At 42.3% G+C, this 14574-nt stretch overlaps 2 protein-coding genes across 10 annotated transcripts in view; both read left to right on the forward strand.

Moving 5' to 3' along the window:
• The window catches only part of ubr4 (ubiquitin protein ligase E3 component n-recognin 4), a 45344-nt gene extending 39048 nt beyond the window's left edge, over positions 1-6296 (forward strand). For all 9 annotated transcript variants that reach the window (XM_034145073.1, XM_034145080.1, XM_034145074.1 and 6 more), the window contains 17 exons: positions 74-154; positions 248-335; positions 540-667; positions 806-913; positions 1064-1180; positions 1295-1485; positions 1698-1871; positions 1980-2079; positions 2221-2439; positions 2570-2683; positions 2801-2943; positions 3067-3192; positions 3282-3476; positions 3598-3822; positions 3999-4089; positions 4406-4568; positions 5015-6296. In XM_034145073.1, the coding sequence (XP_034000964.1) occupies positions 74-154; positions 248-335; positions 540-667; positions 806-913; positions 1064-1180; positions 1295-1485; positions 1698-1871; positions 1980-2079; positions 2221-2439; positions 2570-2683; positions 2801-2943; positions 3067-3192; positions 3282-3476; positions 3598-3822; positions 3999-4089; positions 4406-4568; positions 5015-5079 (2328 nt within the window). In that variant the 3' untranslated portion in view covers positions 5080-6296. The remainder of the gene's footprint in view (positions 1-73; positions 155-247; positions 336-539; positions 668-805; positions 914-1063; positions 1181-1294; positions 1486-1697; positions 1872-1979; positions 2080-2220; positions 2440-2569; positions 2684-2800; positions 2944-3066; positions 3193-3281; positions 3477-3597; positions 3823-3998; positions 4090-4405; positions 4569-5014) is intronic.
• Positions 6297-10351: 4055 nt separating this feature from the next.
• Positions 10352-11917, forward strand: LOC117494391 (transcription factor HES-5-like). The gene is made up of 2 exons (XM_034145288.1): positions 10352-10688; positions 10800-11917. The coding sequence occupies exons 1-2, from the start codon at positions 10626-10628 to the stop codon at positions 11211-11213; spliced, it is 477 nt and encodes a 158-aa protein (XP_034001179.1). The 5' UTR covers positions 10352-10625; the 3' UTR covers positions 11214-11917.
• The last annotated feature ends 2657 nt before the right edge of the window (positions 11918-14574 follow it).

The raw sequence follows: 14574 nt of genomic DNA on the forward strand, positions 1-14574 counted from the left end.
GAGCGTTTTATCAAACTCTTAACTGTTTGTTACTGAATTCTAAAAGCTGACCTGTTGTTTCCTGTCCCCACAGCTTCTGGTAAACAACAAAATCATTAGCTTGGATCTGTCAGTTGCAGAAGTCTACAAGAAGGTCTGGTGCCCTACAAATGAGGTAAATAATTGGTCATTTTTAGGATTATTTTGCACATTGTCCTTAAATGCTTGCAGTACTCTGGATAGTAATGTAATAATGCAACCCCCCCAGGGTGAGCCAATGAGGATCATCTATCGAATGAGAGGTCTGCTGGGAGATGCCACTGAGGAGTTCATAGAGTCACTGGACTCGACCACAGGTTAGATTTACATTTCATTTACTGTATAATAGTCTAAATATCACATGTATTAATGCTGTTAACCTACGAGTGAGCCATTAGCCACAGGAACATGCTCTTTGCCATCACAAGTACTCCATACCTACTTCATAGTGATGTCAAAGATGTATGTGAAATCTCTTAATCCAGTTGAGTACAAAGATGGTTTACCTGGCCTTATTACAGATGAAGAGGAGGATGATGAAGAGGTGTACAAGATGGCAGGAGTGATGGCACAGTGTGGAGGACTGGAGTGTATGCTCAACCGGCTGTCTGGAATCAAAGATTTCAAACAAGGACGACATCTGCTCACCGTAAGCATACTGAAACTCTTTGGGAAATGTACATGAAAAATAATTAGAGTTTGATGAGATTCAGCAATCCCTCGGGCAGTTTTCATAAATACCAACAGTGCAGCAGCAGCTTTGTGACAACATGTGTTTCCTTCACAGGTTTTGCTGAAGTTGTTCAGTTACTGTGGGAAGGTGAAGATCAACAGGCAGCAGCTGGTCAAACCAGAGATGAACACACTCAACGTCATGCTGGGAACTCTGAACCTGGTGAGTGTTCACTGACTGTGTAACATTGTGTTGCTTGTTTCATCCATTACATACAAATTGTGCAATCTTAACCAGGCTTTTATAATGCAGTTTATCAGTTACTTTAAGGGTTTAAGAAACTTTAAGTTTGAATGTCCTTTATCCTATCAGGCTTTAGTGGCAGAACAGGAGAGTAAGGACAGTGGTGGAGCCTCCATAGCAGAGCAAGTTCTGAGCATCATGGAAATCATTCTGGACGAAGCCAATGCTGAGATTTCAGAGGACAAGGTAAGACTCGACAGCAGATTCATCTTTGGAGTTAACATTTGAGGCCATCAATATATCAAAACCTGTACAAATGTATGCTTGTCCTTCTAACGGGAACTATTTGTTCTTCTGCAGGGTAACCTCCTGCTGACAGGAGACAAGGATCAGCTGGTCATGTTGTTGGATCAGATCAACACCCTGTTCGTGCGCTCAAACCCCAGCGTGCTGCAGGGTCTGCTGCGCATCATCCCATACCTGTCCTTCGGGGAGCTGGAGAAGATGAGGATCCTGGTGGAGCGCTTCAAACCGTGTTGCAGCTTTGACAAGTGGGCACCACTTCACTTTATCTCAATTTTAATAATGGATAATGTTTAGGTCTTAATGGATAGAAAAAACACTCGTTACAAAGATGTGTTACATATCAAACCAGGCTGATTTCAGACCGATGTTGTGCTACTCTGAGAACCTTTTCTATTGAGTGTTTGGGTATTACTGCTTGTGATGAAGTAGTACTGACCCCTGGATTTTATTTCCTAAGGTACGACGAGGAGCATAGTGCAGATGACAAGGTGTTTTTGGACTGCTTCTGCAAAATCGCTGCTGGGATCAAGAATAACAGCAACGGCCATCAGCTGAAAGATCTTATCCTGCAGAAGGGAATCACACAAAGTGCACTGGACTACATGAAGAAACATATCCCCAATGCCAAAAAGTAGGTCTCCTCACCTTCACCTCATCTTTAGCTTAACTTAGAGTCCATCAATGCCTTTGATGAAATGATATATATGTTCTTGTTTGTCTTGCCCTGCACTCTCTTCAGTCTGGATGCAGATGTCTGGAAGAAGTTCCTCTCCAGACCAGCTCTACCCTTCATTCTCAGATTGCTCCGGGGTTTGGCTACCCAGCACCCCCCCACACAGGTACTAACTATTGTTGATGTTTCTGTGTATGGTGGAGTTCCTACAAGATAAACCATGTAAACCCATTTGACCCGGCTCTATACAACAGCATGAACACATTTTGGGACTATTTGACTGAATGTCTTCTTATCTTCTGTTCAGGCGCTGATAGGCACAGATTCAATAACCAACTTGCACAAGCTGGAGCAGGTTTCCAGTGACGAAGGCATTGGCACGCTGGCAGAGAACCTTCTGGAGGCCCTGAGGGAGCACAGCGATGTCAACCTGAAGATTGATGCAGCCCGCAGGGAGACCCGATCTGAAAAGAAGCGCATGGCTATGGCCATGAGACAGAAGGCCCTGGGAACCCTGGGAATGACGGTACTTGTTTCCTTTTTTCACTCATTTTCCCCTATTTTTCTCTAATACATTTATTCTCCACTTTATTTAAAAGCTGTTTTTTGTTATCTCTACCTTTGTCACTAAATGGTGTGGTTTATTTGCCTTTCAGACCAATGAGAAGGGTCAGGTGGTGACTAAGACCTCGCTGCTGAAGCAGATGGAGGAGCTGATCGAGGAGCCGGGCCTGACCTGCTGCATCTGCAGAGAGGGTTACAAGTTCCAGGTATACGTCTAGCATCAGGAGACTGATTTGTATCTGTACTGCGTAGGACTTCCCGTACACTGACTCACCTTGTAGTGTTTTATATTAATGTTTCTCTCTTTGTCTCTTTTTTCCCAGCCAACCAAAGTCCTGGGCATTTACACTTTCACAAAGCGTGTGGCCTTGGAGGACTTTGAAAACAAGCCTCGGAAGCAGCAGGGCTACAGCACTGTGTCGCACTTTAACATAGTCCACTATGACTGCCATCTGGCAGCTGTCAGGTAGCAACAGACACCGTTATGAACCTGCCAAAGTGTTAAATGCCCTTTTGAAATGTTCTGGGGCAACCTCCCTTTTCTTTCATTCTAATTTGATGTTTTTATTGTTCTTTTCCTCTGGGGCAGGCTGGCTCGTGGGCGAGAGGAGTGGGAGAGTGCTGCCCTCCAGAACGCCAACACCAAGTGCAATGGGCTGCTTCCTGTGTGGGGGCCACATGTGCCAGAATCAGCCTTCGCTACATGCTTAGCCAGGTAAGGTCATGCATCAGCACACACAGAGTAAAACGTTGTATGTGTTGCACAGAGAAACCCATTCTGACTTGTTTCTCTCTGTTGCACAGACACAACACATATCTGCAGGAGTGCACGGGCCAGCGGGAGCCAACCTACCAACTGAACATCCACGACACCAAATTGCTGTTCCACCGCTTTGCTACCGAACAGTCGTTCAGCGTGGACACGGGAGGAGGAGGACGAGAGAGCAACATCCACCTCATCCCCTACATCATCCACACGGTGCTCTACGTCCTCAACACGTATGTTTCCGACTCCTCTGTCCCAACGACCAACTGCTGGACACACAAACTAAAAGTCAGCCTATATTTGTAGTTTATATGTTTCCCTCATCTCCTTCCTCATCTCACTCTGTCCCTGCAGTACAAGGGCTACGTCCCGGGAGGACAAGAACCTGCAGAGTTTCCAGGAGCAGCCGTGTGAGAAGTGGGTGGAGAGCTCCTACGATGTTGAGGGTCCGCACTATTTCACCATCCTGGCCATGCACATCATGCCGCCTGAACGCTGGAGGAATTCACGTTTATACTTCCTACGGAGGCTCCTGGTCAACGCACATGTCCGCAAGGTCTCGGCAGTCTGCACCAACAAGTACGACTCACATTTCTTTATTTGCCTGTCCATAATCTTTTCATAGTGCGCAGGATTACCAACTGCAATAATGAGAACTGTCTTTTTGTCAATAAAACTGTATTGCTGTGTACTGTAGTTATGATTTTAATTTCAATTAAAATGTTTACATTTGTTTGAATCTTTTTGAATGTCAGACTCACAGATAAATCACCAAAGGAATATGCAGTGTATCGCTCGCCTCTTCTCTTCTGGGCCCTGGTGGATCTTGTCTACGACATGTTCAGGGTAATATAAATGCGTTACACTTTCAAAACTACAAGCATTATCCAAATAATAATCTGCCATGTATATGTTATGGTTTTGGTCGGGATGCTTTGATCGATTGGTGCACTGATGTTGGTCACGTCTTTGATATCTCCGTAAAGTTGCAAATAGTAACGGCTAACTTTAATGTTGACACGAAACCTTTGAAGTTAGTCAAGACCTTTTTTCTTCAATCAGTCCTACTGGGATTATATATGATGACTCCTTTATTTATGACCTGCAGTGATTCCTCTCCCTGGCCTTCACTTCATTTCTCTTTCTCCTCTTTGGCTTACAGAAAGTTCCCACCAGTAACACAGAGGGGGGCTGGTCCTTCTCGCTGGCAGAGTATGTCCGTCACAACGACATGCCCATCTACGAGGCCTCTGAGCGCGTGCTGAGGGCCTTCCAGGACGAACTCATGCCCGCTGAGTCCTTGTCAGAGTTCTGTGATGTTGTAGGTCAGTATACAAACACACCTGATGACTAAACACCTGCCTTCATCAACATTTAAAGCTTCAGAGATGATTCTGTACATTACTCTCCTGGGATGGTCTCTGATTGGACAGCATAAGAATGTTTTGTGGTTCTGGATCAAAATCCCTAACAATTATCTTCAAAAGTGAATAATGGAGCCGATTGGTTTTTTTTATATATGAATGATCCTGTTGGAAAGGAAAGACTATCACAATGTTGATATATATTTATTTTACCTTTATTCTGGATTACTTTATTCACCATAGTTTGTTATTCTCTTGGAGGAAAGTTTAAAAAAAAGTTGCATATCCTATATTTAAACAAATGTGTTCCTTCACATAATGTATGGTAAAGTATTTGAAGTTACATTTTATTATTTAGTTATTATTATTTTGTGAATGTGATTACGAAAGGTCCTTTTCTCCTCCAGGTCTTCTCTCTGAAATCCCAGACCCGGACCTCTTCCTGCAGGATTTGTTGAACTCTTTGCCCTGAAGGCCAACCCCAACCCACACCCCTCCAAAACAACCCTGCAAATAAAGTTGGAACACCTACCAACTGAAAAAAAAAAAGATTTTCTCTTTTTACACACAGACACAAATGCTGAGGACACACACAGAGTACACACTTTTCCCTCCTACTCACCTTTCCCTCCCCCATAAGGCATCTTCAAATTCACTTTAAGCAGAAACTATGTGTAGTCTAAGAATCATCCACTTTGAAACATCTTTCGTTTAACACAAAAACACAATGCTATTAAAGGGTAGGGGGAACACACTTAAACAGAATTTACTCGTTTCCCCTCTGATTCAGAATGCTAAGGTAACAATTATGAAAAGGTTGAAACAAGAGATCGGGGACGCTTTTCCATTAACGTTATTGCAAATCACTTGTGAATTCTGTTTTAAGGTGGACATTATTTTGGCTTTCAAACCCCTCCCCCTCCTCCCCTAATGTTTGGGTGCATTGTCAAGGTAACTAAAAAGAGTTTGGGATTCGACCCACCACGTGTTAAGAGTTGCATTTGATTTTATCTTGTTTTACTTTTTGTTTGGGTTAAGTTTGTTTTTGGTCAGGCTTTTTAAAATGACAGACGGTTTCAGTGTCTCATGGTTGCTAAGCTAACCTGTCCTTTTCTTCGGGGCTCTTGCTGTTTGTTCTTTATGTAGGTTCAAACTGGAATATGAGTGATGGACAGAAAAAGTTGTTTGATTTAGTGTGTGTGTGTGTAAGGTTTCTTTTATCAACCTCAGAAGTCAAATGAAAAGAACGACGAGTAAAAGTGTGTTTTTTTGTTTTTTTCCATAAAGCTATGCCTTTGTGACAAAGTGAATTTTGGACTTGTGAAAGATTCCATCTGTTGCAACGATCGATGACACCTGTCTAAATGAATAATAAAACCGACCTACATTATATCCTTAAACACTTTTCTTTGACTAATTGTTTTGTCGTTCTGTCGGACTTCTTCCTCAGCAGTTTCTTCATTGCTCGGGCCAAAACTCCTGTGTCAATCCCAAAAACAGATTTCTGGAAAACAGGTTGATCGATGTTCATCTTGCAGACGGCCTCCTGTACCTGAGAGCTGAATGCATGGTGTGGACTTCCACCCAGTTTACTGTTCATTTTCCCGCTGCTACAATGTTCAACTGATGCTGAATGTCTGCTTTTTGAATTAAGATTATGATTAATAAAGCCGTAATAATTACAATTAAGACCCAGGGTAGCCTCTTCTGTTCACACAAACGTTCTACATTTAAACTGCACACAAAGGACTTTTAACACGGAGGACATTTCAGTTGAATTCTGCTGCCTTCATGGGACATTTGAATAGAAAAGAGAATCGATAATGTTTGGCAACAACTGAGCTTTTCTTACCTTGTAAAAAGATTCTGCTTTGAAAAAAGCCAATGTAAGACGGTCGTGTTTAGATTATAAGCCTCGATTTAAGAAACCTTGGCAACAGGTTGATGTTAGGATAGGTCGTCTGACAGATTTTGGCAAAGCCAGGATAAAAAATGTCCTGTCAAGATGCACGCAGATTTGGGTAAGCGGGTAATTTTTTAGAATTATATTTAAACATCTACTGCCGTTAATTATTTTAGGGTTTAATAATGGCTTTAAAACATATTTCTTCAAAATATATCTGTGTCATGAATTGATTTTAAAACGGCCACTAGAGGGCGATACGCATTAAGACATGCATTTGTAACTCCCTATTTCCAACCTGTAAACCAAATATAAGCTGATATGGTATGCACGTAAACTGAACACAATCATTCTTAAGTTTATGTATTTTCATTATTCTTAGGAAATGATTTTCAACTCTTAACAGCAAAAGTTAAGAAAACAATATCAATTTATTTTTAACTTACATATGAAAGCAGATATTGCACATGTCAATAATGGCTTGCAGCAACACAATTTAATATAACATCACTCAACACAATGTAAAAACATTTACAAAACAAAGTATGCATTGGCATACACATTTCCCCTTTATACAAAGGATTATGGCTTTAGTTTAACAAAACCTCTTCAACATGGTCTATTAGTGAGTCTTAAGGAGCAGTTAAGGCAAAGGATGCACAATTTATGGTCTCTTTGTGGACCAATAACTTCACAGTGTTTATGGTATACATCTCACATCTTTTCCACTAACTGTGGAGTGAAAATACCAAACAAGATTTGAATTTAAAGTCCTCTTTCCGTCTGAAAATACTTTCCATTTGGAGCCCCTTCTTGTCAGCACTTTGAAGACGCACAAACACACAGTCCCACATCTCATTGCATCTCGTCTTCATGTCTAGTTATTCTCACTGGCAGCAGAGGGGGGCCACGTCCTCGGCAGGTGAGGGGAACAGCCGCAGGGCCTCTCTGGAGGATTTGCTGTAGCCGTTTTGGAAGAGCAAGGCCTTCTTCACCGTGAAGAAAGAGACCGTCTTGTCCCACACGTCAGCGCTGGAGACCCCAGAGTTGAGCTGGCTCTCCAGGGCTGAGCGAAGCCTCACCGCTCGGTCCGTGCATTTCCTCTCCAAAATCATCATCTTACACAGGCTGAGGATTAAAAGGAGAAACATCAGGTTAATGATACATAGTGTTTGTTTACGAAATTCAAGAAAATCTCCCTTCCCAGACTAAAAATAATATCATTTTCAACTGCAATAGTCTTTTCCAAATGAGTGTATTAATACTTTAAAAAGTTTGAAAATATAAAAACTGTTGTTCTCTTTCCCATACTCTTGTGTGTGGAGGCAAAACTCTCAGAGACAAAAATCTTAAAAACTGTTCAAATAAAAACACATTTACAATATGGGTCAGTGCTAAATTGGTGGTGAACTGTTCCTTCAATAGGTAACTTTGATCATCTGCCTCATAGCTTAGTCTTTCATTCAATATTGATTGAAAGTTCTTGGTCAATGAAATTCCTGCATCATCGCACGGTAACACATCCAAACTAAGAAAATCATCCCCATGACCTCAGAGTGACCTTGAGTGAGATAAAGGAAACAAATGGGTCAAATGAACTTCTTCTACAGATGAGTTTTGTGGATCTGAGCTTACGTTGTGTGCTGGTCCCTCATGGTGAATATCAGATAGTGTCCAGTCAGTCGGGAGCGTTTCCGAGGTTATGATTTTTCCCACCACGACCTCGTTCCTTTTTATACTCATACCAACTTTCCCATCGATTTAATGTGATGCTGGTTCTCACACTGTTTGGCCAATCACAAAGCAGTGTTATGACAATAGGATGTGAATGAATTAGTTGAATTCATGGGGTACAATGGCCCAAATCCAAACAAACAGGTGGGAGGGGCCCTTCGTTGTCCTGTAGTCGCTCAGCTGATGCTCCACAGCGATGGAGATATCCTTGTCATTGTGTCGACTGGGAGTGATATGTGGTGGGAACATGGAGGAAAATGTCAGCCCGAGGTCGTCCTACATGGAGAAGTTCGCCCATTCAACAACCTGGTGGAGAGAGATGTTCTGAATGACAGACTGACAATCAACTTCCATTTTTGGTCAAAAATGGGATGAAATGTTCAAAAATGCATGTCTTTCCTAAATCCGAATAATACAAAATTATCACAGTTTCAAATTATTCTAATCTTTTTTCCTTAGGCTAATATTTTAATCCTTAATGTGTGTTTTTTCCCCTATATTCCACTTTTTACAACTTTTCTTTGCTCACACAAGTTTACATTTGTAAGCCCATACTGGAAAATAAACTTCATCAAACTATCCACAAGTTTCACACACACTACCTATTCTTCTTTTTAACTTTCTGTCTCTATTTCATCCTCTCCAATTCTCACGGTGAGCATCTCCCATGCTTGATTGGCTGACAATAGCATACGATCCGTCCAGATGGTGTGCCTGGAAGCCCTGCCGACAGAACTGTGTTCCTTGGTGTGTGTGTGTGTGTGTGTGTGTGTGTGTGTGTATATTTTTTTTCCTGGGTGTGTGTGTGTGTGTGGGGAAGGGAGGGTGGGTGGGAGTGGGTTGGTCACACAATCTTTGTTCGATGGGGCACACTTCCTTTGTGCAGCCGGCCTCAGTGTCATTAACACTGAAGTGTGGGAAGCCTGGGACCACAGCGGCTCCCACGTTCCACACAGGCAGGAAGGGAGCGTGTGACTGAGACGTGGCCAGCGGCAGGCAGGTCAGCCAGCTGTGTGCGTGTGCGTGTGCGTGTGCCTGTGTGTGTGTGTGTGTGTGCTGTGTGTGTGTGTGTGTGTGTGTGTGTGTGTGTGTGTGTGTGAGAGAGAAAGGGAATGAGGGGCTGTCTGTAAGAGTATGTGAGGGTTTGCCTGATGTGTGAACATGTGCTGGGAGTGTGGAGGCTGATAGGATGTTTATGGTTGAAGCACTCTTCTTCTCCCACGGGTCAAATCATCTCACCTACGGTCAAATTGAAGTGGACAGACTGAACTTCAAAAGCATGCCAGCCTCTTTTGAGTCCTTTAGTCAAGCAAAAATATCCAGTGTCAGTATTGATTTGTTTCAGTGACACTTTAAAAGCAGAGTTTGCAAAGTGCTTTGACAGATGAAAAAAAAACAGGGTAAAGGTAATATAACAACAGAAAGCTTAACAGTAAGGCCTCCAAAGCACGAGCAAATTAAGATCAAGATGCAGAGATATAAAAGAGAAATGACAAATGATGGTGAAAGATAACCATCAAGAGATGTTATTTACAATTGTATAATTTACAGTTGAACCAGAAGGTCGGTCATTAAACTGTGATAAGTATGTACATTTGAATAATTATGATCTCTAAAATTCACCTGACGCCACCTTGCCCACACAAAACCCAAAAGAAAAGAACATTTAAAAAAAACGTATCATATTAAAGAACCAATAAATAATGGAAACTGTATGTGGGTCAAACAGAAATATGAATGTAAGAGTCCACATGTGGTTCCTTTCCTCATCAAGTACATTTTATTTGAGTCACAAAACCTACAGAGAGTCACTTTTTCTTTTCATCTCTAAGACATCTCAACTGTTGCACAGCTCCACGAGAAAGTCTGCCGTGTCAAACCGGTGGAAGTGTCTGCATGTTGGCCTTTTCTAATGCTTGGCCCTCTGTAGCTCCCACGTGTGCCTGGTGGCGGAGGCACTTTGTGCTCAATTACGTGGCGGTTGAGATGACATGAGCCAGCGGCGTGCTTCCCTCTGGGGTCACCACTTTCCCATATCAACACAAGCACTGGGTCAGTCTCCCAGCTACCCCCCCCACTTCCCCCCGCCCCACCCCGGGCTCTTTTCTCTCTCAGTCTATTCCTCCACCTGCTCCCCGGAGACACACTCATTGTCCCCACGGCTATAAACACTTCATTGAGCATGTGGCAGCCCTGCGTTGCTCAAAGCCCTTCCCAGCACTCTCATTGGCCGAGGGACTGTGAGAAACTCCAACAAGCCCAAGACCCACACATTCATATGTAGATTTGGGAGTATAAATACAGGGCTGAGCCAGAGGAGAAGGCAGTTCAGACTCAACTGACTCTTCACAGCGAGCAGGAAACGCTCTTACTCTACAACTATGGCACCCACTGTTTTTGGACAAGCAAGCTACACTAAGGAACACATTGCTCCTGCTCATAAGGTACATTGATTTCTGCAAATTCACAAAACCTTATTGTTGAATAGTTTTCATATGATATCAACAAAAAGTTGTATTGTGTATTCTAAATGTTTTTTCTTCTTCTTTCTTCAGCTGAGAAAGCCAATGGTAGAGAAGCTGCGCAGAGACCGCATCAACACCAGCATCGAGCAGCTGAAGTCCCTGCTGGGCCCGGAGTTCGTCCGGCAGCATCCCGACTCCAAGCAGGAGAAGGCAGACATCTTGGAGATGGCCGTGGCTTATCTGAGAATCTGGCAGAAGCAAAGAGCCAGCAAGTCCTCTGGCATGGTGCCGGCCGGCGACGGGTACTCCCGCTGCGTGCAGGAGGCCGTCAGCTTCCTGTCCCACTGCGAGGTGCAGACCCAGGCCCACCAGCGGCTGCTCAGCCACTTCCAGGGCCTGCAGGGGTCCAGCCCCCGCAGCCTCTCCCCTCCTGGCTCCCCGCTCCATCAGGTCAGCTCCAAGGGTGTGAGCCAGGCCAGCAGTGCCCTGTGGAGGCCCTGGTAGGATGGAGACAGCATCACTTCCACCCTCAGAGATCTACGTCTGTGAACGTCATGGACAGAAAGTTAAAGACTCACTGAAGTCTGATCCCTTCTGCTCTGGCAGGAGTTTCAATGTTGTTTAGTGTTGAGGCGAAATGGGCACAATGTGCCGGTACTCCTTTGGAAAGACTGAACATATACACCATGTGTATACACATTATGCACTTTATTTATTTAAAGCGCTTATTAATCTGCGATTGTGTTAAATGTCCCCATGGGGAAACTTTTGTTTGTTTGTTTTGCAAACGTCACTGAATGATCTTGTTGTAAAACCCACATTGGGTTGAAAGTCTTATTGTCTGAGACACTGTTTGATTAATGTGTTTACATGCTGTCTATCTGTGATACTGAGTATCATTGACTGATCATTTTCATCAGCTTGTTTTGATGAATCAACGACATCCCATAAATGGATCCCATGGATCCACTTTTATTGTAAATCTTTTTATGATTACTTGATTATGACTCTGTGTAACCATCATTTGGCCTATATGTGTGAAGGAGTGTTTGAACTGTTCCTGATAGATGTTTTTTCATCTTCATGTGAGTACCTTTTATAAAGGCATGTTATGTTGACATCAATCTTTTTACTAAAAGAATCGGTTGAATTGCTTCATTGAGAAGTATTATTGTGAACTTGCAAAATAAATTGAAAACTTCACATGAAGTTTTGCTAAATATAAACAATTGTTGTCGCCTTCGCTTTCTCTTAAAAAATCAAACTGTAAAGAGGACAACATTTACAGAAATGTCCTACATAAAACGGTTGTGTGCTGCTGACATTGAGCCTTGAAAGTCAGAATGAATCATTAATGAATTCTTTGAAAGCATGTAGTGTTTTTTTGAAGTCAGAGTTTACGAGCACAGCTTCAACTAACAGCAGCATCTCTTATGTGCCTTGCTCAAGGGAACAACAGCATACAAATCAAGGTTTGGTTCCTGTAGCAGTATTCTTAGATAATAATAATAATAATAATGTGCAACTTTGTCAGCTAATCATCATAGTTTATTTTAACTTTAGCATTAAGTTGCCATCAGGCCCTGTACGTCAGTGTTCATATATTAACAGTTGACACAATTTGCTTTGTATGTCTTCTTAAATGACAATTTCAAGTATTTATTGTGGAACCAATGCAAAATCAACTAAATTAAATCGTACAGATCTTGATAAAATGCACATTTAAACGAAATTGAAAGTCTTACATAAGATAATAGGGTCTGACATGATTGACTGATTATTCATTTTTAGTGAATATATTTTAATGACCTGATTTGCTTTCATCCTATAAGTTTATGTTCATTTATTTCAGAAAGCACACTAAGCATGAATTAACATAAGCACTTGACCACATTTCGTCAAACAGGCTCTAACATCAGCACTCCCTGTCAGATTGATGGTATTTAACACCTGTATACTTTAGGGAAAGTTTTAACTTACTTTTAATCTTACTCCCCATATTTCCCATGGGATTATTAAAGTGTCATTTTATCTGACCTTACTGGTGCACAGGTGTTAAAAAAATGGAAAAAACTGGGGCGTGGAGGGAGCCCCCCCCTCACATGCCCCACTTCTGTTGTGGTGGTCGTGGCATGCTGTCTAGTGCTTGAATTATGTCTGAAGTGCCACAAAAGTCTTTCACAACTATTTGTGTGTGCAGAAGTTGTGGAGAATGTGCCTGAGACTTTCTCAGGGTCTAGTTGGCCAGGCCAGATGGTCTGGCTGAAGCTGCCTCCCCTCCCCCTTCAACAGGAGATCAAACACCGTAGCTAATGTGATGTGTAACAAGACACACTTCTTTTGTTCCTGTCTCGGGGCCAGTGAATAGGCACAGAGTGTGGGAAACGGGAGATATCACACTCACAGAGAGATGGCTGACGAGAAGCCTCTCTGCGCCGCCGCAGGTCTGAGCATTGGTCGAGACTTTATGGCAGGAATTCAGAGCTCTCAGGCTGTTGGTGGGAGGGGAACTCGTCTTCACACACACTTGTAGACAAAGACCCCCAGCAGCCGTGTAGTGCACACTAACTCTGAGAAGAGGCACAAATTCACACAAACATGTATACAAAGAAATCAATCGAGAGGAGAGGAAAGTAACACCAAACATTGACGTGTCATGAGAGATTGGCCATTTTTATGCTTTTAATTTCTGCTGCAAATATGACAAGATAGTTACAGACATGCTGGAAGAAATATATATATAATATATATGTTAATTAAGTACACCTGACACAACCTCGATCCTGTTTTGATAATGGGCTTTATAAATAAACATTGATTGATTGATTGATTGACCTGAGCTTGCAAATGAAGAAGAAGAACAAACCCCAATGTGACACCAACAAAATCAACAGGTCCCCAACCTGCTCAGAAGGGTTCATGAAGTGAAGATGTATAGTATGTTCATTAACTAAAGTGCTGTTGTATGATTACAAGATTCTTGTTCCTCATTCAAATATTTGCAATTGTATTATTTGTTATTCAAATTTGGGTTAGTTTGTTTTCCCTCAAACACACTGTTTCAAATCACTTAAGCACTCTGAAAAACCTTCTTTTTCAGAACAGAGTAGTCTTTCTGTTGTGGCATTTCTACTTTGACTGAATACAACTCTGCGTACTTGTTTCAGCATTACAAATGGGCTTAAATTAAAAGAATCAACACAGATTACAGGCAGACAGACTGTTCTGTGCCAGGCAGTGAAGACAGTTGACTTGATTTTTCCCAGATGGACCGAGACACAGAGTTTCTGTTTGTCCTGCAACAAAAGATCAATTAACATTCCCAGTGGAGCATTGAGGAGCGGCGCTGCTTTTGTAGCTCATTTACCCTGATGTTGGGGACTGGTGGGAAACTGCGCCGACAGGACTACTCACACTGCACCCACAAGGCGGCCTCACATCTGGGGCCAGCAGTGATGGAGGCCCTCAGAGGCACACTGCCAGCTTGCTCATAATGCCATTAACTTGACACTAATTTGACACAGTTCATATATAACAGGGTCTGCAGACCCTCAGGGGACATTAGACAAGAGCTTATGATGAAAGTTTGCCTATAGTTGTTCAGCAGTGACTAATATGTGACTCAAAACAACAATATCATAATTGCGATTTGTTTCAACACTTGTATTGAACATGTAGTATACAGGTTCTGAAAAATCCTCTCTCATCAAACACAACGTTTGAAATCCTACTTTTAGAAATGTTTGTAATTGTCAAAATATAAGTATATAAACTCCTTGAAATAACAGTCACATATGCTTTAGGCCACCCTGGAGTATAGGCTAACCTATATTTTGGTAAAGTAGCCTAATGTAGAATCATATTC

This window comes from Trematomus bernacchii, unplaced genomic scaffold, assembly GCF_902827165.1.
Source record: "Trematomus bernacchii unplaced genomic scaffold, fTreBer1.1, whole genome shotgun sequence".
In the NCBI taxonomy this organism is placed as follows: domain Eukaryota; kingdom Metazoa; phylum Chordata; class Actinopteri; order Perciformes; family Nototheniidae; genus Trematomus; species Trematomus bernacchii.

What these genes read in the sequence shown, in the direction of transcription:
- LOC117494391 (XM_034145288.1), top strand. Translation starts at nt 10,626, where the DNA reads ATGGCACCCACTGTTTTTGGACAAGCAAGCTACACTAAGGAACACATT. An exon ending in ACATTGCTCCTGCTCATAAG is followed by an intron (nt 10,689 to 10,799) that starts GTACATTGATTT and finishes TTCTTTCTTCAG; the next exon opens with CTGAGAAAGCCAATGGTAGA.